Source organism: Gekko japonicus, unplaced genomic scaffold (genome assembly GCF_001447785.1).
Source record: "Gekko japonicus isolate JY-2015 unplaced genomic scaffold, Gekko_japonicus_V1.1 scaffold28, whole genome shotgun sequence".
Classification (NCBI taxonomy): domain Eukaryota; kingdom Metazoa; phylum Chordata; class Lepidosauria; order Squamata; family Gekkonidae; genus Gekko; species Gekko japonicus.
The window spans coordinates 609,417-635,242 of NW_015177010.1; the positions used below are offsets into that span (position 1 = coordinate 609,417).

Sequence of the window (25,826 nt, forward strand, 5' to 3'; positions counted from 1 at the left end):
CCCGCTGTATAATTTATTTTTAGGTCAGTGGAGCCTTGCTAAAATCAATGTTCATTGTTCATAAGTTAGCTAGTTGTATCCATACACCTTTCCAGAGTAGTAGAATGTGCTGATTCCAGATGGGGTATTCTCAGAGAAGCATATTATATCTAAGGCTTGCTCTTAAAAATGTTAACAGTATTTGTTAACTCATTAGTGAGGAAGAGGCAATCTGCTGCTAATATATTTATAGAACAAAGATCTCATGTTAAGTGGCTCCTTAGGGGAAAATTAAGCCCTGCTCCTTGTCATATATCAAGTACAGGCCTCCTCCTTCGCTAGATTGTTCAGGCTGATCAGGAAGCCAGTTACAGCATCTCTAACTCTTACTGTCAGCGCAGCTCATTAGCAATCTTCATTTAAAAGTACATTGTCTAGAAAGAACTGAACAAGCAGACACTTCTGACTCTGACTGCTGATGAAATATCATCATGGTATCTGTGATGCTTCTGTCTTCTTATCTCAACCCTGTAATCTTGACCTTTACTACCATGATTGTGGGGCCTGCATCAAATCCCTTAGCTTCTTTTCTGTAATACTTTAAACTAGCTGGATCTCATGTTTAGGTCAAAGTTTGACTTATACCAATCATATTGTACTCCATTATTTAGTACATCAGCACCTGTTGTCCCCCTAGAGCGGTTTCACACTATAAGGGATCAGACTCTGATCGATACTAAAGTCCCTCTGGAAATTACAATGTTTTAGCTTTCCACAACCTCTTTTGGAATTCTAAAAGGCACCTGCTGAAAGTTTCCAGAACAGTGGAAAAACTAGGCTGAAAGAGCTTGAAAATAGCTACCATCTACTTGCTCAGACATATGGGCTTAAGGAGGATGAACTATCCTTATCTTTTTCCTGCTGCTCCTCAGCGAAAGCGTATAGCAACTTGGATCAAGACATGTCAATGTATGTACAATCTTTTATGGCTCTGCATATGTTACACTTGGACTGTACACATACACGAGTTAAGTTGCCTCATGGTTCCCGTTTTGGTTTCTGGGTTATTGCTGCTGTGCAGAATTCTTAGCATCTGTGCTTGGTTGCGCAACTATAAGCCTCTGTCTGCTTCCAAAAACATCATTCACTGTAATGAAAATAAATGTTCAAGTAAGTATCATAGTCCGAACAAGCAGAGAAATTCTACCACTCAGCTACTGCTCTGCAAGCCATTCCTCAGTTAACAAAGACTGCTTTTTGAGAGCGAGAGAGCAGGAGCTTAACTATTCTGGAGCCCAGTGAGTTATATTACGAGTGCAAGGCACAGCAGCACTTAACACACATATCCCCAACACAAACCATGTACCATCTCCTTAATTTTAGTGAATTTTCAAAGGAAGAGATAGAGTTGGGGAAAGAATGGGAATATCCTTCTGTGTGTCCTAGAGCTCACGCGAGTGCTTACATGCTCCTGGTTCTAAGCAACATGCAACAGTCTCTTCCTGTTTTAGTACAAGGTAAAAACATCACTTTTACCGTGTATAATCTTTTCTGCTTTTTAAAACGGGAAGAGGCTCCACCTACCTGGATAGAAGCCATGCGGGAGGAGGGTGTAGTAAGGAGGGGAACTGGAGTGAAAAAGTTGGCTGGATCCAACCCAAAACTACATTAGGAAAAGAAATGAATGAGGATGTATCACCTGCCGAAATGGTGCTTATGTCCCAGATACGTAGCCCTTGTCTCTCTCCTCCAAAGGCATAGACGAATGGTAAATCTGGACAACATGCTGCACAGAACAGGATACCCTAAGGAAAAGAAAGTAAAAGGTCAAATTCCTCTGCAATCTTCTGCCAGGCTACCTGTGATGGCCTCTCATAACAGAGTCAAATCTAGTGCTTTTATTAAAATTTGGAATGAACAATGTCTGTGGCAAAAATACTGTATGCTTAATACAGGCAGGGGCTATATATGTATTTTTCCTTTACACATTTCCCCCTCAGAATATTGTAAAGCTCCAACAGCTGATATTGCATAAAATTTGTATATGTGAGATCCTGTATATGATGGCAAAGTGCAGTCCAACCAAAATTCCAGTCCATCCAAAAGTATATCAGTAGTTGGTATCATTTTTGCAAATGTTAGCTTTTGGAGTTCTGATATTTTTGTGTGGAAATTTGAAACCTTCGAAATTTTAGTCTACACACTGTCCATAGTTTTTGCTGTTGACCCATATGCTCACCTCAACACTTTTCATTCTATAAAGTTACGAGAAAGTTAAATTACAAACTAAATTGTGGGATATTTTATGGTCTGTTGATTAGGTTTGTTTTTAAAGAGTTACAAAATACCATTTTCATGTCCCTCGAATGAACTAAACCAGGTTTGTCTCCTAATATGTCCCAAATTTTCACGTATTTGTCAGAAGATGAAGTCACCAGACATCCTTTGATTTGGCTGCTTAACTGTAGTCCTGCAAAACATAAACAGATGTCTAGTGAGTAACATTATTACTAGAGAGAATTCCTAAGTAGTTTACATTTGAGCTTTAGTACTACAACGAGAGGTCGTCTCCAAGACATGCTCACCACCACTAGTCACACCCCTACTAATAGTTAGGATCTTTAGCAGTTTTGCTTCAACAGGCTAACGTGACCACACTGCTGGGATTACAAGCAGGGCAAATTATTTTCACACAGAGAAGCAAATTAACATTTGCCTTGGGGGCATGCATGCCGGAGGGAGCACAAATGAAAGGTTGGCATCCCCTAGTTTCAGGACAGACTGTACGTAAGAAGATCCAGTTTTTATAAGAAAGGACACGAAGCTTACCAGAAACTTCCTCCTCATGAGCCTTCAGTGTGAAGACTGGTTTATCTGAACGGGCATCTATGGAGTACACAAATCCATCTTCTGTACTGGCCTAGAGGAAACATTTCAAAGGTTAACAAGCACTAGGCAAGGTTGAATCCAGGGCCCTCCCCTGCACAGTGCTATCTGGCAAAGCTGCCAAATGTGGAAAAAGCAGCATCTGTGGTGAGGGCAAGAGGCTGCTAGAAAGAGTGAGGCTGGGGGCTTCTCCCATACACCATTTTTGTCCGTGTATTCCCTCAGCTGATCAAGGCACTAGCACATTTTTTAAAAAAAGCTTCAGGTCATCATGAAAATGGCAAACATCTATTATTATTTGCCCTTAACATACCACTTGTAATGCACAATGTGCTTTAAAAATCTTTAGCTTGCCCAAGTTTACTGCTTGAGGGGGAAACTTTCCGTCTTCCTTATGATGTTGATCATTTATACCCCACCTTTTCCCCCAGTGGTGACCTGAAACAGCTTACATTGCTCACTTCTCCATTTCATCCTCACAACAACCCCATGAGATAGATTCGTCTCAAGGTAACTAAGTGAGCTTCTATGGCAATGTGGGGATTCGAACCTGGGTCTCCCAGATCCTAATTGGACACTCTAACCACAACACTAGACTTACTCTGCTGTAGAAGCTGTACTTGTAATTTGACCCTCTGTACAGCATTCAAGCAACTGTGCTTCACTTATAACAGCCTAGTAATTTCCCACCTGCCTGTGGTGGGAAACACAGTCAAGCTGAGGACCCCTTTGGGGTACAGTTGCTCCCTCTTTGGGCCTCAGGCACCCATCACAGGGTCAAGGGGAAATGCAAATCAGGGAGGAGCATCAAGGGAAAGGCAGTGCCCCCCATACTGTGACTTGCATGACTAATTTACACTATAATTGATTGTACTACAGGAAATACAGCAATTGTGCCAAGGGAGCAAATACAAATGTTTCTGCTTACACCACCCATTAATCTTTTAATGTGTCCCCAAAATAGGGAATTCTGATTCATTACAGTCAATATATGGAAGAGACAACCCAAGCAGGAGCACACACGATTAAAAAAATCAAAAAACCCAAGAACTTACTAAAAAGTGGTAAGGTGAAAAATGATTCCAAGTCACTCTTGCAACTTCTCCACTAAACCGCCAGATTCTACGGCTATTCTGTGGACTTCTGCAGTCATATAAAATGGCTGATCTGAAATAATCATTTTACTCAAGGTTAATATAAGCTTCTATAACACAATGAACTAAAATTCATTCAGTCATCAAATACAAAACATCTAGATCTTTAAAAATGGTTTCATCTTTCTAGAAGAGCCCTCAAGTACCAGTGAATAATTAGTAACAGCTCACAGCTGCTCCAGAAGATGCAAAGGCAAGGAAATCAGATGGACAACTCCAGCAATTGTGTACTCAGCAATGCATCTCGAAATTAATTATTACTTGAGAGGAATTAGTGTTTAGACACCACAGTATTAACCTTGTGACAGAGTACCTAGACTAAAGCAGGAAGGAATTATCTACCAGTTAGGATTTCTGTATTCTCCTTACAGTCCCACTGCAACTCTTTTACATGTGAAGTAATGGGGAAAAGAAACTTCCTCACTTGTCATAGGAACCAGAAACCAGCGTCTGTGTTTCAAAGGGGTGAAACTGCAGCGTTTGCACCTACAAAAAACATTGGATTTGAGTGTAAATATGTTTCAAATCTAGTTTCACAGTAGCTATGATCTGTTGCTACAATTCCCAATATGTGGAGGTTTTCCACAAATACAGCTTTCTGGAAACCCGCTAGCCTCAAACAAAAATCAGCAAAACCATTAACATGCAAAATATATATTGGATTAAAAAAGCTGCTGATGTAGGACAAAGAAATTGGTATTCCTGTGCACACCCAAGAAAATGTTCATGAATTTAGATATATTATAAGGCAGCCCCAAAGCACTCGTGTCCTTCCAGTCCAGACACCAGTGGGAATGGAGGTTCTGTCTGATTATCCAAAGCTAACTGGGGATCTCCATCAGTGGGCTGCTGCTATCTGGCTCATTCTCAAAAGGGTAGCTAAAGTTGAAACTGATGTTTGTTGCCCCACTAGTTTACTTGAGTTAGTCAAAACCAAGAAAACAAGTTTTAATATGGAAAAAGTTATTTCAGCGATACAAAAACCTTTCTGGTGCTTTGAGTCGCTACAAGAAAGGACATGGTTCCTACATTTCTAAGAGCTCTGTAGAAAGGATTTCAGGCAGGACAACTTTTCATGTCATGCTTCCATTTCAGGAAAAAAGAAAAGAAAAACTGCCCCTTCCTGCAGCCCCTGGTCCTGCACAGTGGCTAAGGGCATAACACCCCTGCCCCCATAGGAGTAGATCAGCACACTCCCCAAGACCTCCCTGTTGAATTGCCTGGAAAACAGACCAGCACTTGAATTTGTAAATCCTCAAAACTGGTTTCCACCACTATTTGCTTTACGGCAATTCAAAGTCAGTGCATTTAACATTCTCAAATCTGTCTGAGACCTGCTTCCAACAGGCAATCTCATTTGGCTTATAAAACCCATCTCAGCAAGGCTGCTAAGTGCCCAGAGAAATTAAGCTCAACATGCCCCCAAAATGCTTCAGTACACAATGTTTCATATCATTTCCTTGTTTAGCTCTAGCACCCCCCCCTTGGGGGGGGGCTCCATCCAAACCTCTGGCTCCAAGATAGGGAGAATTTTGGGACTCAAAACAGCTTACATTGTTCTCCTTTCAGCCTAAACTACTTCACGGGGCTGTTGTGAGGATAAAACAGAGGAGAGTGTGTGTCTAGACCAAGGTCAACCAACAAATTTCCATGGCAGAGTGGGGGATTTGAACCTGTGTCTCCCAGATCCTAGTCCAGCACTCTAACCTCTGCACCACACTGGTCCTGGGTGTAGGAATATCAGTCCAACCATCAGCTGATAAGGCTGCACTGGGCTATAACCCTCACTTCTCTCTGTACTCCTCCCTTGCAGGACCAGATGTTGTTCTACAAACATGTTGTTCTACAAACATCTGGCCGTTATGCCTAGAGCTAGACTGCCAGCTTTTCCCCCCTTAAAAGCAGGGTTTCTCAACAGCTGCAAGATTAAAATACATCCTGCAGGTAAAGCTTAGCCTATCACTGCATCCCTTTGCAAGGCAATGAGTCGCCTTTTGAATTCTGCTCATCAGACAGCTATTACAAGCAAAAAGGGGGGGAGACAACAACCCAGTAATGAGTAAAGCTTCTACACAAATTCCCTATTAATCCAGCAGCTATACGAGTGATGTGTTTTTTAATGGTTTTATAGCAGAAGTTCTGTCAGCAAGGGACAGAATGCTCTCAGACCTATGCCACACTCTATGGGACAATCTTTAAGATACCGCAAGAGTTCTGGTTGTTTAAGTTGCAACCCACTGACCCAACTACACCTTCTGGAATAATCAAGATACCTTGTCTGTGTGAAAAGGAAGCTCTGCTGCCGGGGTGCCTGTGGACATGTCCCAAAGAATTACAGAGTGATCAGCTGACGCACTCGCTAACACGGATCTGAAAGAAACAAGGGTATTGGTTCATCTGACGAAAATAAGAGGTCTTCGGGTTACCCCAACTGACTCATTTGTTATAGGTGAATTCTCCCTGAGGCCTGGGGGGCAGGAACAGAGTTTAGCTGACACAAATGACTGACGTCTAAAAAAAAAGCAATAGTGAGTTTCTCAGTTTGGTGTAGTGGTTAAGTGTGCGGACTCTAATCTGGGAGAACCGGGTTTGATTCCCCACTCCTCCACTTGCACCTGCTGATGTGACCTTGGGTCAGTCACAAGCTCTGGCACAGCTGTCCTTGAAAAAGAGCAGTTTGTGTTCCAGTTCTCTCAGCCCCACCCACCTCACAGGGTGTCTGTTGTGGGGAGGGGAAGGGAAAGGAGTTTGTAAGCCGCTCTGAGACTCCACGTGAAGGGCGGGGTATAAATCCAATCTCTTCTCTTCTTCTTCTTCTTCTTCTAAACAGAAAACCTAGCCCCTCTGAGAAATACATGCAACCATCATGATCAGCCAGGGTTGCTGATGCTTCCTGTAAGCCAGAATCTTTGGAATTAAGACAGCATACTCCTCTCTAGGGTTTCAATTAACTCGCACAGGAAGTACCCTGTTTCCCCGAAAATAAGACCTACCCAAAAAATAAGCCCTAGCAGGATTTCTATGCATTTGTGGTATAAGCCCTAGTGTGTCTTCTTGAGAAAAAATATAAGACAGTGTCTTATTTTCGGGGAAACACCACCCAGATAAACAGCAAAGGAAAATAATAACCTACTCATGGAGAAAGAAATGGAGTTTACCACATCTGTGAAATTTATGCAACAGTCCAGAAGTGTACCTACAGATTTGTTTAACTGCCAGGGACCTGTCCTCAGAAGCAGGAGGAGACAGATCTAGTTCAGACCTCCTTCCTGGAGCTTCACTACAATCCTGACTCTTGGCCAGTGTCTCAAAAGGCCACTAGAAAGCCATATTAAACAAAACACCCTGTCTGAGACAAGATACATTTTTATCAATCTGCAACAACTGTGTTAACTCTTAAGAAGAATAAAAGGCAGCTTCAAGTTTCAAAGTATTGCCTATTCAATATTTGGCAATAAACGTGACTGGGCAAAACTCTAATCTTTTAAAAAATAGCTATCAGAAATTTGGAAATCGATTCAAGCAGATTTATTAAGATGGATGTCGTGGAATTAGGGCTGGACTGAGTCTCAGGGCTCTGCTAAAACTCTGCAAAACCTCTGATACACCTACAATACTTTAATATCTGCAGTAATTAGCCTATATAGTTGAAACTGTGGTTCTGTTCTGCTTCCAGGAAGCTTCAGGCCACTGCTATATGCTGTGTGTGGCCTTCACTGGACACGACTGCCTCACGTCACTTATGCCTACTGGAAATGTTTATACTTTACAGCAGTCAGAGGTCACTATCAAATTCTAAATAGATAAGGGTATCAGAAACTAGCTTCCTTGATTCTCTGAGTCACTCTGGCTTAACCCAGCTTTCCTTGACTTTCCTGATCCCAGAGAAAGGGTTGACTTTGTTGTATACATCAGATGTATGTCAAATGCTCATCAGAGACTTGAATAAGTTACATTAGCTTCAATGGGTGAAAAAGAGTACTTAATGTCTGAATTTAGTCTTGTTCCTTGTTCTGATCAACTACCCTCAGTTGTGGGTCTTGACAGAACAACCAAGAATATCCTTTATAGAATTACAAGTGCACTATTTATGTACTGGGGTCAGAGTTCATTTCGGGGGGATCGCGGGGATCGCAGTTCCCCCGGGTGAGGTACGGGGGCGGGGCACATGACGAAGCCCCGCCCCCTGCTTCTGGCCGCCCCGCTTCTGGCCCTCATTCAGCCAGGAGGAGGCAGGAGAAGAGGGAGGGTAACTTGATTCCTCCCTGCCTCTCCCCACCCCTGCCTGCCTGGGGCCAGGGAGGGCCTTGGCGGGGCTTCCTTGCACTCCCACCGGCCTTGCAGGTCCACCGCCGGGCCCCTCATGGGGCTCGGCAGTGGAGCTGCAAGGCCGGCAGCGGCGGCCGGGACCGTTGGGGGCGGGGTGTGTGGCCTTATGACACACTTCCGGTGATGTCAGGGGGTGTGGCCTTATGACACAGTTCTGGTGATGTCAGGGGGTGTGGCATATGCTAATGAGTTATGCTAATGAGTTCCCCTAGCTCTTTTTCTACAAAATGACCCCTGATTGGGGTTGTGTTGAAATATTCTGTGCTGAATATTCAGTGTTTTCTGACTTAAGAGTATGTATGGAAATAAACTGAGTTTTGATTTAGAACAACTGTCTGTCTCTTTTGATGAAACTGGGAAGCCAGGTTCTTTCTCTCCCCAACACTGAACACAGTGGGAATGAGGGTATGTGAAAAAGTTCCTGCATCCCTCATTTCCCCAACAATGGAAAAAACTAAAAATCTCATGGCTGGGAAGAATCTCTACAATTAAAATGAATGTGGTGCCAAAACTAAACTTTCCCCCCATATGTTACCCATAAAAATAGAAGAAAAAATATTGAAAGAGTGGCAAAGACAGATACATGAATTTATACGGAATGGCAAAAAAACAAGAATAAGCTTCAAAATATTACAAGATGAGAAAAAGAGAGCAGGTTTAGCAGTTCCAAATATAAAATTGTATTACCAACCAGCAGGTCTAGTCTGGATTGTGGACTGGATTAAAAACCCAAGACAAAGAATAGTAAAATTAGAATCAGCAGATCTTGATGAAGGCCTACACAATTACTTATGAATTAAGAAATTGACTAAAAAGATCGTAACACAAGAAAGAAGTCACATAATCAGAGATGGATTTTTAAGAATAGGGTTTACACACCAGAATTTATTGAGCCCCTCAAACTCTTTGCTTATGTCACCAATAGAAGCTCATTAGGAGAAGAATACAAGATATACAAAAAAATTAACTATGGCATGATGATAAACACTCAGGGAAATCAAGTCTTGGCAAGATATTAAAGATGAAGGTGTAAACATTCAATAACTGATATATTATCAATTAGTCTCAAGACTAAAGGAGATCACAAGTACTGAAGGTAGAGTTCTAAGAAATGCAACTGAATTTGAGCAGCCAATTATAAAACAAAAAGAGCATTTACTACGATGGATCTATAAGATTTTACTCCAGCTAAAAATAGATCATGAACAAGTGAAAAAATGTATGATTAAGTGGATGCAAAACTTTAAAGATCAGATATCTAGGCAGCAATGACAACTACTATGGGGAAAAGATATCAAATTTACAGTCAGCCAGACACTAAGAGAAAATTGGTACAAAATGTTTTTCAGATGGTATATCACTCCAAAGGAAAATGCTGGAAATGTCAAGACATAGATGGAACCTTATTTCATATGTGGTGAACTTGTAAAAAAACAAAATGGTATTGGAAAGAAATACACTGAAAAATGCAGAATGCATTAAAGTTTCAATTCCCAATGGAAGCCAAGAGCATGGTATTCAGTGTTCTGCCTAACAAATTACCAAAAATTTTAGAAGAGCTATTCAAATACATGGTGACAGTGGTTAGGATTATTTACACAGCAAAATGGAAACTAGACATTTGTCCACGTTTATAAGAATGGAAAATAAACTTGCTGAATATGCAGGAATGGCAAAATTAACAACCTATTTGAGAAACAGGTCTATTATGAAATTTGAGGAAAGATGGAGTGTGTATTATGTGTATTATGCTAGCAGGAAACAAACTTAAAGTGAGAAAATATTGTATATAAATGTATGGTAATGAAATAAAAGTAGAATTAAAACCTGTTCCAAATGTAATATCCCGAATATAAATGGGCTCTCTATATGAAATATATAACACTTTCTTTTACACCATGATATAATACTTATCTATTAAAGGTTCTAATGAATATGTAGAAGTAGCAAAAATATGCTATGCTGAATACACAGTAATGGTGAAACCAGTGTTGTAGACAAAATAGATTAACTGTGAAGTTCGAAACCTAAAACTTAAATGATGGATACAATTGTACTCCAACAGAAATAAGAATCATTGTATTTTATAGATAATACCTTTAAAATTATAATGAGATGAAAGAGAAATTATTCTCTGTCCTATACATTATGTACTACATGATTGTCTTCGACAAATGAAATTAGGTTTTTTTTTTTCTTTTCCCTTTTTCTTTTCTGTATCCTCACTGTTTTTCTAAATAAAAAAAAATTAAGTTTCAAGGTATCAATTTATACCAGTACTTTATTGTATACTGCCATGAGTCTCTATGAAAGGCAGAGTGTAAATTTAGTGGATAACTATTCTATGTACAGTGATGCCACTTTCTCTGAAAGAACACCACTGCCCCGTTTACCATTCAAAATTTCTTTTACCGGAGTTGTTTATTCCATGAAAGGTCGAGAACTGCATCAGTATGCCCTACATGATTATCTTCTTTAGATAAGCTCTGAAAACAAAAACATTTAAAAGTTAATTATAGCTTCCATGGGTATTATATAAACATGCTTGATTAGCTGCTTAATTTGGATGCTCCTTTAAGGAGCCGACTAGACGTTTGCTGCTGCATTGGGCCAAAATTCAAACAGCCAAGAACTCCGTCTATGTAATACGTTCATTAAGACCAACCCAAAGATAGACCAACCTTTTTGATCCACTTTTTAACCTAATTCTGTAGTCTAATTCTTTTTCACCTGTCAGCAGATCCACCATACATGGGCATGAGGTCATCTTAACATCGTGACTTAAAAATCTCATTAGAACCTGCTTTGTTCCTGTTTGTAATGTCTGGCCTGCTGAGGAGTTCTGGGGAACTCGGAAGCTTGTACCCCAGTATATGCCCTTTTGTTGTTCAGTCGCACAGTCGAGTCCGACTCTTTGCGACCCCATGGACCAGCTCCCTCCAGGCCTTCCGGTCTTCCGCCATCCTCTGAAGTTTGCTCAACTTCATGTTCGTTGCATCGATGACACTAACCATCTCATCCTTTGCCGTTCCCGTCTTCTTTGACCTTCAATATTTCCCAGCATCAGGGTCTTCTCCAGTGAGTGCTCCCTTCTCATTTGGTGGCCAAAGTATTTTAGCTTCAGTTTCATTATCTGGCCTTCCAGGGAACAGTCAGGGTTGATTTCTTTGAGGATTGACTGATTTGTTCTTTTTGCAGTCCAAGGGACTCTCAAGAGTCTTCTCCAGCACCATAGTTCAAAAGAATCTATTCTTCTGCGCTCGGCCTTCCTTATAGTCCAACTCTCGCAGCCATACATGACTACTGGGAATACCATTGCTTTGACCATGCGGACTTTTGTTGGCAGGGTGATGTCTCTACTTTTTATCATGCTGTTTAGGTTCGCCATCGCTTTCCTCCCAAGGAGCAGGCGTCTTTTAATTTCATGACTGCTGTCACAGTCTGCGGTGATCTGGGATCCCAGGAACGTGAAGTCTGTCACTACTTCCACGACTTCCCCTTCTATTTGCCAAGGAGTCATGGGGCCGGATGCCATGATCTTAGTTTTTTTGATGTTGAGCTTCAAGCCCACTTTTGCGCTCTCCTCTTTTACCCTGAGCAAGAGGCTCTTGAGGTCCTCTTCACTTTCTGCCATCAGAGTGGTATCGTCTGCATATCTGAGGTTGTTGATCTTTTCCCCCGCAATCTTAATTCCTGCTTGTGATTCATCTAGGCCAGCATTTCGCATGATGTACTCTGCATATATATTAAATAAGCAAGGCGACAATATACATCCTTGTCGTACTCCTTTTCCTATGCGAAACCAATCAGTTGTTCCATATCCGGTTCTAACTGTCGCTTCTTGGCCCTTATACAGGTTTCTCAAGAGACATGTGAGGTGGTCTGGTACTCCCATCTCTTTAAGGACCTGCCATAGTTTGTTGTGATCCACACAGTCAAAGGCTTTAGCATAGTCAATGAAGCAGAAGTAGATGTTTTTCTGGTACTCTCTTGCTTTCTCCATAATCCAGCGAATGTTGGAAATTTGATCTCTAGTTCCTCTACCTCTTCGAAACCCAGCTTGTACTTCTGGCAGTTCTCTATCCACGTACTGTTGAAGCCTAGCTTGTAGGATCTTGAGCATGACCTTGCTAGCGTGTGATATGAGTGCAATTGTGCGATAGTTTGAGCATTCCTTGGCATTGCCCTTCTTTGGGATTGGAATGTATACTGACCTTTTCCAATCCTGTGGCCACTGTTGCGTTTTCCAAATTTGCTGGCAAATTGAGTGCAGCACTTTAACAGCATCATCTTCTAAGACTTTGAATAGCTCAACTGGAATACCATCACCTCCACTAGCTTTGTTGTTAGTAATGCTTTCTAAGGCCCATTTAACTTCACATTCCAGGACGTCTGGCTCGAGGTCAGTGATTATACCGTCGTGGTTGTCAAGGACATCGAGGTCTTTCTTGTATAGTTCTTCTGTGTATTCTTGCCATCTTTTCCTAATCTCTTCTGCTTCTGTTAGGTCCCTACCGTTTTTGTCCTTTATCATGGCCAGCTTTGCATGGAACGCTCCCTTTATTTCTCCAATTTTCTTGAAGAGATCTCTAGTCCTTCCCATTCTATTGTTTTCCTCTATTACTTTGCATTGTTCATTCAGGAAGGCCTCCTTATCTCTCCTTGCTGTTCTCTGGAAATCTGCATTCAGTTGGGTAAATCTTTCCTTTTCGCCTTTGCCCTTGGGTTGGCACTAATAAAGCTATTACATGGACTGTGATCAAGGAGCAGCAGTGCATATTTCAAGGAATTCTATTGCTGGGTGAGACTGCTACAGAAAGTTCGTTCATCAGCTGTAGAAACTCTAATAGCAGTCTCTTGCCTCGCTTCAGAAAGATAACTGCCTAATATCTCTTTGATCTGCCTGCGCAGACTTCTCCCAAACCGTCTGCCGCTTCTGCTGGCGTGCATCTTCACACAGCTTTCAGAAACTGAAGCTTAACCACCTTTATACAATGGATTGGGATTGACTGAAGCTCCCCAAAAGTGCTGCTGTTTTCCTCCCCTTGAACCCAGGTAGTATGCTGATGACCATGCCCAGTCTTTCACTAACAAGTGCCGTCTCATCAGAAAAAAACATTTGGATTGGTTGCATGTAGAAGTTCCCATGGATGAGGCACCTTGGCACCTTCCCCCCCCAAAGGTGCCTTCCAAACCTGTTCAATCCATCCTTCCTGTTAATTTCAAGACACAGATGACCCTCAGAAACCCCAGTTATCTTGATGCTTGCAAGCGATTTACTATTTGAAACTAAAAAGGAGGGGCAACTCCCTTTATTCTTTACCCACAGGTAATCACCGCTTTAAATTATTATAAAATGTTTCCTTACCTTCTTGCCTTTCTTTTTCTTCTTTTTCGCTTTCTTGCTTCCAAGGGAAAAGACTGGCTCTAAACAGTCGACTATGTCAAGGTCCCAGACTTCAATGACGGGGCTCATTGTACCCACAGCTACATAATTTCCTGCAGAGGAACGTGCCAGAGTAACAGTGTTGGATTCACAAGGACATTCAAGTTGTTAGAACAATCTGGCTTCTGTCCTACTTTCCCTGAGCAGATAACATATTTACATGCAATCATCTGATGAACCTATGTACTTCTTCACCCAAAGAGTGATTAACACTTGGAATTCACTGCCACAGGAAGTGGTGGCGGCTACAAGCATGGACGGCTTCAAAAGGGAATTAGAGAAGCATATGGAGCAGAGGTCCATCAGTGGCTATTAGCCACAAGGTATAGATAGGGGCTCTGGGGCAAGTGATGCTCTGTCTTCTTGGTGCTTGGGGGGATCAACAGTGGGAGGGCTTCTAATGTCCTGGCCCCACTGGTGGACCTCCTGATGGCACTGGTATTTCTGGCCACTGTGTGACACAGAGTGTTGGACCTGATGGGCCTTTGGCCTGATCCAACATTGGCATCTCTTATGTTCTTATGTAGCACAAAATACTTTTTTGGCTCGGTTCAGACATAACCCCCACGCCCATTTATTTAACTATGATTAGCCTGTGAAACCCAAATCCTGGCTTGCCTCAAGAAACAACAGTTTCATGGCTTTCTCTCTGCAGCCTGGGAGAGTGTTACCAGAGGACAAGCCCAGGTTAGGGATGCCCACCTCTAGGTGGCACCGGGGAATCCCACGGAATTACAGCTCATCTCTAGACTGCAGAGATCATTTCCCCTGGAGAAAATCGGTCCTTTGGAGGGTGGACTCTGTGTACCCCACTGAGGTTCCCGTCCTCCTCAGGCTCCATCCCCAACCTGGATCTGACCACCCAATTCCCCATCCCACCGCTGGTGGCCAGGGTGGACCTGGCAACCATAGCCCAGGTTAGGCCAGGATGTCTGCATTCAGACAACACACACAACCATAATTAAGACTAACTGTGATTAATAAACCAGCTTCAGATCCAGATGTGATGTACTCTCTTGAAGCAGCCTAGCAGTCAGACAGTCACACTAACCATACTTTAATCCACGGTTTCATACAATGGCTGAATAAAGAGGCTTGCACTTAGAAAGCCATCTACTAGAACTTTTTCCAAACAAAATCATAACATGGTTTATAAAGCTTAATACCAACATAAAAATGCAAGTAACTGTTGGAATGTGGGATAAGAACAGAGAGGTAACATTATACCTCATTATTCCTTACCACTAATACCTGGAATAGAGCAGGATATTTATTCCTTTCATTTGCATCTGAATTTTCTTTCATGCAGGAAGCCAGACACATGTTAACCTTACAATAGCTCTGTGAGATCAATTAGGTTGTGAGGCAACAGCCTGCAAAAGCACTCCCAGTGAGCTTTCTAACCACATTTGAACCTGCACTTCCCAGATCTAAACCCAGCATTCCTGCTCTCAGTACTGATATAAAGGTAACATGCTTTTTGAGCTATTTGAAAGAATGACTGTAACTTCTCAGAATGAGTTCAAGTACCCAACCATCCAGGTACAAGATAAAAGGGAGTATTTTCCTGGCTTGGTATTTTGGTAACATAATTTCAAAATTACAGCTCTGACAGGAAATTGCAGCCTATACTTCAACATGGTGAATCTCAGAGATATCCTACAATAACTGTAGAGATGTCAAATTTCCAGAATTTGGCATTTATGAGTGAGGAAAATTTCAGAGTTTTTTCCTCAGGAAAAAAAAGAGGACATTTGGGGGAAAGTTGCAGTGTATTCAATACTTGCTTTCCTATTAAACCTAAAATGCATTATTTGTAACATATAAAATTCTACTATTTGGCACATTTAAGGAACATAGAAGTATAAATGTCTTTTGTAAAAGAAAAATCACCCTTACACCCTACACTTTGAGAAGGAGATGTGAACTTCTGCACCCTATGAGAGGCAGAAACAAATAATGGTTGGAAGTAAAAAACAAATTATGTAGTAAACAAAATAAAGTGTACGTTAAGGACAAAAACACTCTCGTACAGTCATCAACATATTTACATCAATATAATTTACTATTAAGTAAAAACTTTATAAAACTGAAAAGCATATTGTTACCAAAATTATTTACAATAAAAATATTCTTGAAAATGTTGTCTACAGTATATATAATTATCATAATATAATGCTGTATATTATCTTACATAATATTTTTCACACTATACTTTTTGAATAAAACAGTGTCTTATTTCATTCATCGGGGGGGGACGGGACTTTTTCCCAGTGCTCCCTGAAACGTCCCAATTTTTCCACTGTAAAAAGTGACAAAGCCTCTCAGATGTTTTTATGCTACACAATTTAGGCGTGAAAAACCTTGCCTTAAGAAACATTTCACTCATTCTAAATAGAAAATATTTCACATGAGTTTTTTCCTCAGTGCTCCCCCAAATTTCCCAGTGTTCTACAAGAAAAAAATTCTGAACTTTTACTGTTCCCAGTGACTAACCGCAGCCTTAATTTGAAACAACTGGTCCCTGCAATCCTTTGTTGTTTGTTCCCAGCAACCAGAACACACTGGTGAGGAAAGGGGGGGGGGGAAACCCTCTTCAAAACAAAATCTCTTTTAACAAGTTAACAAACCAGTCAAAGAAACTTGTTGTTCCAAAAATGCCAGTTTAAGATTTATCGAACAACAGAGATTAGCTCACCTGTAGAATCATCAGGGTTAGGATCAAAATTCAGCCACTCTGTACTTAAAGGATATGCTGATAAGATGAGATCATGGTGAACATAAAAGGAGTCCTCGTCATGATTATAAACTGAAAGAATGAAGAAATAATTCCTCACATAAGTAACACGAGTCAACAAAGCAAATCCTTACTGCAAACACAGGATACAAACACATAGTTGCCCCAATGCTGACAACATCATCAGGACTGTATGACACCAACCATGAAGGGCCTGAAGGTACTTGGCGATCCAAGTTCAGCAGTTCAGCACCACAGAATATTTACTTCAGGTCAACACAACCTGTGATTTACCAAGTGAAATGAAACCTGGCAGCCAAGTATTGGGGGGGGGGGGGGAGATGGAATCATAACACCAGCACCGTTTTTCAGTTCTGGGGAGGAAGGGGGGGGGATGAAAGGTTTACTGAGACCCCAATATGTGGCTGATGGGCTGCGCTCCAACTGCTTGGGACAAAAGTTGTGTAGGTTTGCTTTAGTAGACTGTCAACATCAATGCCGTTATCACCTAATTCACTAATTTATAGTGGGGGTTCCCAACTTTTGCCCAGGGCTCCAGAATCACTAAGACCACCCTTCCTCCCAACAGGAAAAAAAATGGACAATTTGCCATACTTCATCTAACTGTGCTGTTAAAAGGTATCGGTACTGAAAATCCCACCACCCATTGCAAATACTTCCCTTAATATAGTAGGTTCTACCAAGCACTGGAACAAATAAAATGGGGCCATCTGCAAACAAGAGGGACACTTCTGCATGCCTGGGGGTGTGTGAGACCAGGTATGCTGAAGAACATAGTTTTTCCACTAACATCCCACCAAAAAGGGAGCAAGCCTTCCAAAATTAAGGCAAGAGAGGATTGCACGAGGACTTAGGAAGCACAAGGACAGGAGACAGATCTACCTACTGGCCATTAAACTGAAAGGAATCAGGTGGGTGGACTGTGCAGTTCAGGTCTCCAGTTTGGGACAGGAACAAGGACTCCCTCAAGTGAAGCTAATATTACAGGATGGTGTGTGTCTCCCCCACTGCCCTGCCAAGTTCTCTGTGGCTCAGCACAAGATCCAAGAGATTCCCTTGTGCTTCTTCTGGCCCAGGAAAAGAGTGGAGGAATCTTCTCCCACATGCAGATATTTGACGAAGTCAGCAAAGGAGGCAGCTGACTCTGTAATTGGTACACGGTTCAGAAGTGTCTACATCAACCCTTTAAACAACTGGGCTGTCTTCCCTGTTGTTTAAGGGAAGTATGTTGAGGGAAATAAGCATCACAGGAATAGCTTCTTCCGGAATTCATTTCTCTTTCCTCAGGACTCTTTATGCTGCAAAGGAGAATGGCCACTGAACACTTTACAGGATCCTGGAAGAAGAAAATTAAGGCCAGGGAAAACACTTGACAGAACACACCACACGATCCCTATGTCACATGGATCTCTTCCACACAGCACAGGAGAGGGGAGTAAAAAACAACAACAACACACAACTAAAGCTACTTGCATTATACAAGAGGTTTCTGAAAGGGAGGGGGAGAGAGGCAGACACCTTTTTTTCTGCCATGATGACTCTCTAGAAAACCTTCTGCTTCTACACAGCAAGGGGGTGGGGGGGGAAGGAGAGAGAATGAAGTACTTCCAAGCTCTCACTGCCAAAGCAGGCTTCAGGGTTGTGAATCTGAAATCTGTGCTCTTTTGCACAGTATAGGACAGTTGGGAAAGGAATCAGAAAGGTCTCCTTTTTACCTTCCCATTACCAAGACTTGAGAACCCCCACTACTTCCCCACCGTTAGCTCCAACCAGGAGCCCTTGCCACTGCTACAATGCTCCTCTTCCAAGCTGGTTGAAGTCCTGAACAAAAGAACCCCCATTAGGGGCTGGGGATACATCACAATTTTGTTGCTGAGGTCCATTATTATTGAAAAGGCTAGCAATCTTTTAAATCCCTTACCCTCCCACGTCCCACTATTCTTCTCCACTTCAAAAAATGTGAAGCCTGCAGTTCCTATTCTTCCCTCAATAGAACCTCAGTAGAGCAGCCACTGCTGTCTCCATGAGGAGAAAAAAGCATAATACAAAAGATGCTAAGTAAGCAGGGTAAAGGCAATACCCTACGGGGCCTGGATATTATCCCAGATCTCAGTGTATGTGTACCAGAATCCAGTTTGCTTGCAACAAACTTTTCCTTCAACAACCACAAAATGCATGTAAGTGGGAAAGCTCAAGGTGGCCTAGGAAAATAAAATGATACAGGGAGAACAGTACAGAATACAACCTAAACATGCAGTGTGTAAAAACAAAACACTTCCCTCCCAAGTATAAAAATGCATCATAAGCAGATTAGAATAGAACAGACAAAGCAAAGCTGTTTCTATTGCACAGCCACACTTTCTTTAAAGTCAGCATGTACAAATATGAAAGAGGATGTAAACTCAACTCAAACTGAAACTAACAAAGAAACTCAGTTTATAAAACTACAGAGTCTCTTACTAGATCATCCTAAGAATTTTATTAAAGCAAGAAGGGATTACCCACCATGAACTTCCAGGCTACAATGGTCCTTATCAACTCTGCCACAAACAAGAAGATTGTCACTGGGTTTAATCACAAAGTCTTCATGCTCATATTGGTCCTAATAAGGAAAACAAGAGATGCAAGATTTCCAGAAATTTTGAAACTACGGGAAAAATTCAAATACATGCAAAACTGACATATCAAATCTAAATTTATTTTGAAGTTTTAACGACATAAATTGCATCATTTATAACTTATTAAAGGGCAGTATTTGGGATTTTAAAGAAATTTACAAGTATAAAGGCCTTCATTTTCTGAAACCAACATTCTAAGAGAGTATGCGTTACAATCTCTATCCAAAGCTACCTTAGCAGATGTATACTAGTTTTTGCCACCTGAGGTAAAAAAAATTTTTTTGAAAGTAATACACATAAATGTATATAGGTAAATGTATTAACTGGACAGAAACAATAAGACTAGCAGCCTGTCTGGATATTAAGCTAAACACTATAATACTAAAAACACTGAACTCTTCAATAGCTTATTATATACTATGTAGCAGATCAACTGAAGACAAAATTAAGAACATAAGGAGAGCCCTGCTGGATCAGACCAGTGGTCCATCTAGTCCAGCATTCTGTCTCACAGAGTGGCCAACCAGTTCCTCTGGACAGCCAACAACAGGGCATAGAGGCCGTCCCCTGATGTTGTCTCCTGGATCTGAGATTCAGTGCTTCTGAATGTGGAGGTTCCCCTCAGTCACCATAGCTAGTAGCCATTAATGGACTTCTCCTCCATGAATCTATCGAATCTCCTTTTAAAGCTGTTTATTCCTGTGGCCATCACTACACCCTCTGGCAGCAATTTCCACATTTCAATCACTCTCTGTGTAAAGTAGTACTTCCTTTTGTCCGTCCTGAACTGCCCATCAGTTTCATTGGATTAGTTGTGTGTAAACAATGAACATGTCTATAGTATCCAGAGTAATAATTACCGAATGTTGTCGATTTTATATAAACCAATCCTAATATACATTCTGAAAAAGCATTTCATTCATTCACTTTTTTTTTAATTTACTGGAAAATTTACTGGCCTTAAAAAACAACACCCCCACCTTCATATCTCTAGATCAGCCAACACAGAAAGTAATTGAGGCAAATATGTTCTGAATAAAACTCCAGATGTCTTTTATGCAGAATGCTCAGCAGTACTAAACATTGCTGCAGACTATGTAGTTTTCAAACAGAGGTAAATACCATGTCCACAGGTGCTCCAATAGTTCAGAAGTCAACAAGATGAAAATTAGAAGAAGGAACTAGGAATCTACAAAGTCCAAGACTGAAACCTCAAGCAAGATCTGTCTCTCACAGTATAGTGAGGAAAAAAACCCCAAATCATGGGAGATCTATACACAAAGCCAAAGTCAACAAGATGTGCAATTACAAGGGTTTAATCCTCTTGGGAATTCCTTTGCAAAAAGGTTAATAAATAGCCTCCTTCTGCAAATATTTTCCATCAGCTAGAAAACAATTATCTTCAGAAGAAGCCACCACAGAATCCTGCAGCTGTTATCAGTCCCATTGATCAGGAAAAAATGGGACATAAACACTTTAAATGAGCAAGGCTGTGGTCACACACACTAAATAATCCACTTTCAACGCGCTTTCCAACTGGATTTTGCCAGTTCACACAGTAAAAATCCAGTTTGAAAGTGTATTGAAAGTGGATTATTTAGTGTGTGTGACCGCAGCCAAAGTTAAACAAATTTGGCCGGGATGGCGGGATACAAATTAAATAAATCAAATCAAACCTATTTTATGTCCACTCTGAAGAATGTACCTCAAGTTCACTGGAACGTCCTGCCAAGTGTGTGTGTGGGAATCCAGACACACATTAGGAGACTGATCAAACTGGGAATGCTCAACGGCCACCAATGCCATGCCCTGCTCCATTGCACCAACCTAACCAACTGACAATAGTGTCCAAACAAAGCACAATTTTCCCAGGGTGGTTGTGCTAGTCTGTCGAAACTCATTCGAACGTGACTGCTAGCCAATGCTTTACTACTCACCGTATTTTTAATAGTAACGTAAGGATCATTTTCATTGCTTCCATACACTGCAAGACCGGCTAAGGCCTCTCCAAGACTCTCAGTACCTGCAGAAGAATGTTGATCATTTCACAAGACTGAATGACACTTGATCAGGCAAAACTGAGTGACTGTGAAATGTCAGAAGCATCTGTTTTCTTAGTAAAGCAAGTTTACTATTAGTCAAGACACACCACTTATTAGACCTTCAACAGTTTTGTCTGAGCCATGAAAAAACCTCAGAAATAGCACAAAGAAGTACCGACTTCAGTCACAGTTGTAACAGAACAGAGTGTTTTAGACCTTTAAAATCACTTGCAGCAAAAACCAAAATTTCAAACTCACAACAAGCCAGTTTTATAGGCTAGAGCAGAGGTCACTTCGTAGAAAAAGAGTTGCAGCTCATTAGCATAACTTATTTGCATATGCCACGCCCCCTGACAAAGGTCAATGGCTCAGAATAGTCAGGGTCCTAATTTCTTGTTAAGGGACAGTCCTCTTAAGTATCCATACAAACTTGGGGAAAATAACTGCCTCAGATTAAGGTAAGGGGGCAGGTAGGGCGCATGTGTGATGTACCACAGGTTTTGAGTGTAGGAGAGACTGAGAGGGAAGCAAACAGAAGCTGCTATGAGTGCTTGGAGTCCTGTCTGTCTGTCTCTGGAGATCTGAGGAATATCAGATCTGTGGTACTGCAGAAATATATCTTTGCCTCCATACATATTTATAAACACAGTAAATATTACAGAAACTTGACAAAAACTTCATCCAAAGGGAACCAGACCCAGATAGCATTATCCCTAGGATTTCTTGCTGTTCAGAGGACAGTACTGTATAGAAATATTGATTCCTATAAACCCCTGCCTTCCCCCTGGAATGTCTTTCTGATACCTTGTTTCCTGTTGCCAGCCAGATGGCTGACCATTTGGTCAGAGAGGCTCAATAGCCTGCCATATAACCCAACATTTTTCACACTTCCATACTGGCAGAAGACCAGATGGCCTAGCAAACAAGCAAACAGTCACGTAGGCCATGGGTGGGTTGGAATTTGGGGGGCACATGACTACAGGTGTGCCCTTCAGAGCTCTGACCATTCAGATGTTGTCCCCATGGCAACAATACATTGGACACTCCCATGTCTACTCCAATTGGACCCTGGCCAGGGCTAATTTGGGGACATTCCCAATGAGAGGAACTTCTTCTTCCTCCTGCTATGCTCTCTGTTGCTCTGTGTCTGTTCACCTGGGATGCTGTGCTGCCATGTGGTCCCTAGCAGAGACAAAGGACTGCTTTGGAGCTGAGCACATGGCTGTATGCTTGCACAAAGATGGGACCTAATGGACTATAGCAATGCACAATATTGAACTCTTGGATGCTACCCTGATGTTGGTAAATATGCGTCTTACTGTTTAGTTAAGGCAAAACTTGCCTAGGCTTGTTACTTTGAATCCTTATAGTCTAATTGCTAAATTCTGTGCTGAATAAACTTATTCTGGTTTTCTAACTTGTCTGGATTGTGGTAACTGGACTTCAAGGCTAAACTCCTGTGCCTAGCTGGTCACATGCTACCTATGTAAAATTAAGTGCATCTCTGAGCTAGAGTTGCTAATGTGTAAAACCCACATGTCAACTGAGATTCTGGGGATCTCTAATCTCAGGCTGGTGAGGGATTAATCTTAGAGATCCCTGGTGGCTATTGTGTGCTCTGGCAGGAAATGACCCCTGGGCTAGAGCATAGCAAGAACTGGTTGCCAGTTTAGGTTTAGGGGACAAAAAAATCCAACTTTTAGAAGGGAATTTCTCTATGTAAAAGTTGTTGGAGCAAAGGACATCATGAGATTTGAGACAAAATCACATACACATGTAGTCAATGCTGAATTATTTTTATTTTGATGCCTCTGTGAAGGAAGCTCCCACCCCACCACCTGTAATATTATTTTTTCCTTCTTCCTCTGAAGATCAAAACAGAGGAAGGATATATCAGAGGTAGCTTTGGGGGAGAACTGATAGACAGAGTTATGGTCCACTCTTATGGCCTCACCAATCACATTTAGAGGTGGAAATAATTTTCTTCCCACCAGGACCACAAGAGCAGCCTGATCTTATCAGAGTCTGAAAGCTAAGCAGGGTTGGCGATGGTTAGCAGTTGGATGGGAGACCACCAAGGAACATTGGGGTTGTTACGCAGAAGAGGGCAATGGCAAACCAGCTCTACTCATCACTTGCCTTGAAAACTCCATGGTCCCAGGGTTGCAAAGTTGGTTGCAACTTGACAGTATACTAGACCAATAGTCTAAGCCCAGCATCTGGTTTCTGCCAGATGTTTCCAGGAAGCCGCCAAGCAGGGAATGACTGAAATTTGAAGGAATATGCCTTGTGGCCAGTTTTTTATGTTCAGATTTAGTTACTGGATGTTGGAAGTAATGTATGGAGATCCCTTCTTAGGGCGGGGAGAGAAAATGGAGTCTGGATCTTTTCTAGCCCTGAAAACTCCAAATATCCACAACTGAGAGATGGATGGCATTTCAAATGAAACCCCTCCCCACACACACACAGCGTTCCGTGCGCCTTGGTGTTTTTTTTTTTACAACCAAGATGGCGACCGGGTGTGAAGCTCTGGTGCTGAGCTCCCCCGTGGTACTTTTAACTCTTCAAAATTAGTATTTTAGCAAATTATAGTTAGTCCAGTGGATAGGGTAGGGGTAGCTTATAAAGCTCTGCACCAAGACTAAGACTAATAACAAAGAATAAACAAACATACAGCGACAGCCCAGGAGAGACTGGGGAGAACAGAAACGCCCACTTGGCGGAGAGGCCGCAGACCACGGAGCCGCTTAATCAGCCAGGCGAAGCCCTTACCAGCAGCCTGGCGTGGTGAGAGCACGAGGAGGGCGCTGAACCTTGGGGACGACAGGGGAGAAGCCAGGGAGTCGCGTGGCTGTCAGCGACCTGAACCCGACGCTGTGAGAGAGCATTGGGGGGGAAAGAGGCGCTCGAGAGACAGTTGGCCCAGGTGCTCGGAGAAGACGGGGAACCTCCGGGGTTGCAACCCGGAGGAGCCGCCACTGATTCCCGACACAGTGAGAGAGTGCCGGAGAAGCCGCCACTGATTCCCGACACAGTGAGAGAGTGCCGGGGGGCACTGAGACCCAGGAGACATCCGACGCTGACGGGGAAGGGTGTGGAGCCTGGAAGCGCCTGGGTCCTGCATCCTGCGGCCGTGACCCGGAAGAGCCTCACAATACGCCTGCAGAGAAGCGCTTGGCCTGAGAGACAGCTGGCTCAGGCGTGCGGAGAGGACGGGAACCCCGGAGTTTTCCGGGCTCTACGGCCTGCGAATTGGAGGAGCCGCCATTGACCCCGACACAGTGAGAGAGTGTTGGGGTGCACTGAGACCCAGGAGACATCCGACATCCGATGCTGACGGAGGAAGGGCGCGGAATGTTGGAAACGCCTGGCGCTTGCGGCCAAGACCCGGGAGAGCTTACAATACGCCTGCAGTGTGTAAAGTTGTGGGGCCGTCCGGAGAGCGGGGCGGAGCAGGGAGAAACACAAACGCAGTGTGAGAGCTGCGGGGGCGTTGGACCCGGGAGGCGCCCAGCTTCGACCCCCGGGGGCAGCCTACAGACGCCAGTGGCGGGGAGTGATGAAGGGGCTGGGTAAATCGAAGAGGGTGTCGAAGCAGTGGTGGGGGGGCCGGCGGTGAGAGAGCCGGGTGCGGGCCCCTACTTGAATATATCAGACGTGGGCGGGAGATCTCATAGCCCACGACCTGGTGGAATCCAGAAGAACATCGATGTCAGAGCCTGGTCAATCTGCCAGGCACCCAGGAACATAGCTGTGTCAGAGCTAAGAGTGTATGGTGTGAGTCTGCTGGGATGAGTGGGATGAGTGCTATATGTGTATGTACGAGTGAGTGAACGAAGGTTGGGTGTGAGTGCCGGGGCTTAAATTAAATTAATTAGTAGGTAGGGAGACCCCCGACATGAACAGTAAGAAGTACAGTTAGTAGACTGGTAAAATTGTTTTGTATTTTGCACAGAATAGCACGTATTAATTGTTAGTTGGAGTAGTTGGTATGTGTGACCTGGCCATCGGTTGGCGGCCTGAAGCTGCGCGGAGCCCGCCAGTGATGCATGGGAAACAAATTCCAGTGCTCTTGGGGAGAGGGAGGTATGGCGGTGGGTCGAGGCAAGGTCGAGTGCGAAGGGCGCAGAGAACTAGTATGGCTCGGCGCCCTTCCAGCCTTCGACTCATCCCGAGGGTGGCCAGCAGTGGGGTCAGGATTCAGAACCCTCCTCCATCATTGGTGCTGTGCAATGCCAGGTCTATTAACAACAAAGCCGAAATCCTGCGGGACTTCGTGCAGGAACAGCAAGCAGACCTGGCATGCGTGACCGAGACCTGGGTGAAAGAGGGCGAGACGGTTGCGCTCAACCAGCTTGCCCCTCCAGGGTTCTCGGTCCTTCACCAATCACGGACCAGAGGGCGGGGGGGAGGAGTGGCGCTTTTCATTCGGGAGGCTTCCTCCTTCAGGGCGCTCCCGCAGGTAGAGATCGCGGGTATGGAGTGTGTCGGTGCGATGCTGGAGGCTGAGGAGAGTTTGGCCATTTGGTTGGTGTACCGACCACCTAACACACCGGCAAATGGTCTGCCATCCCTGCTGGAGGCCGTATCAGGCTGGGCGCTGGAGCACCCAAG

General features: G+C 43.0%; 1 protein-coding gene across 1 annotated transcript in view; it reads right to left on the bottom strand.

Annotated features, from left to right (window-relative positions):
* Window positions 1-1,022: 1,022 nt before the first annotated feature.
* PWP1 (PWP1 homolog, endonuclein) overlaps window positions 1,023-25,826 on the bottom strand; it is a 28,939-nt gene continuing 4,135 nt past the window's right edge. The window contains exons 4-15 of the mRNA XM_015427587.1: window positions 21,108-21,193; window positions 19,058-19,154; window positions 16,493-16,603; window positions 13,717-13,847; window positions 10,761-10,834; window positions 6,293-6,389; window positions 4,444-4,505; window positions 3,921-4,032; window positions 2,809-2,899; window positions 2,328-2,449; window positions 1,679-1,784; window positions 1,023-1,126 (exon numbers count right to left, since the gene is read on the bottom strand). Coding sequence (XP_015283073.1) covers window positions 1,044-1,126; window positions 1,679-1,784; window positions 2,328-2,449; window positions 2,809-2,899; window positions 3,921-4,032; window positions 4,444-4,505; window positions 6,293-6,389; window positions 10,761-10,834; window positions 13,717-13,847; window positions 16,493-16,603; window positions 19,058-19,154; window positions 21,108-21,193 — 1,172 coding nt within the window. The 3' untranslated portion in view covers window positions 1,023-1,043. The remainder of the gene's footprint in view (window positions 1,127-1,678; window positions 1,785-2,327; window positions 2,450-2,808; window positions 2,900-3,920; window positions 4,033-4,443; window positions 4,506-6,292; window positions 6,390-10,760; window positions 10,835-13,716; window positions 13,848-16,492; window positions 16,604-19,057; window positions 19,155-21,107; window positions 21,194-25,826) is intronic.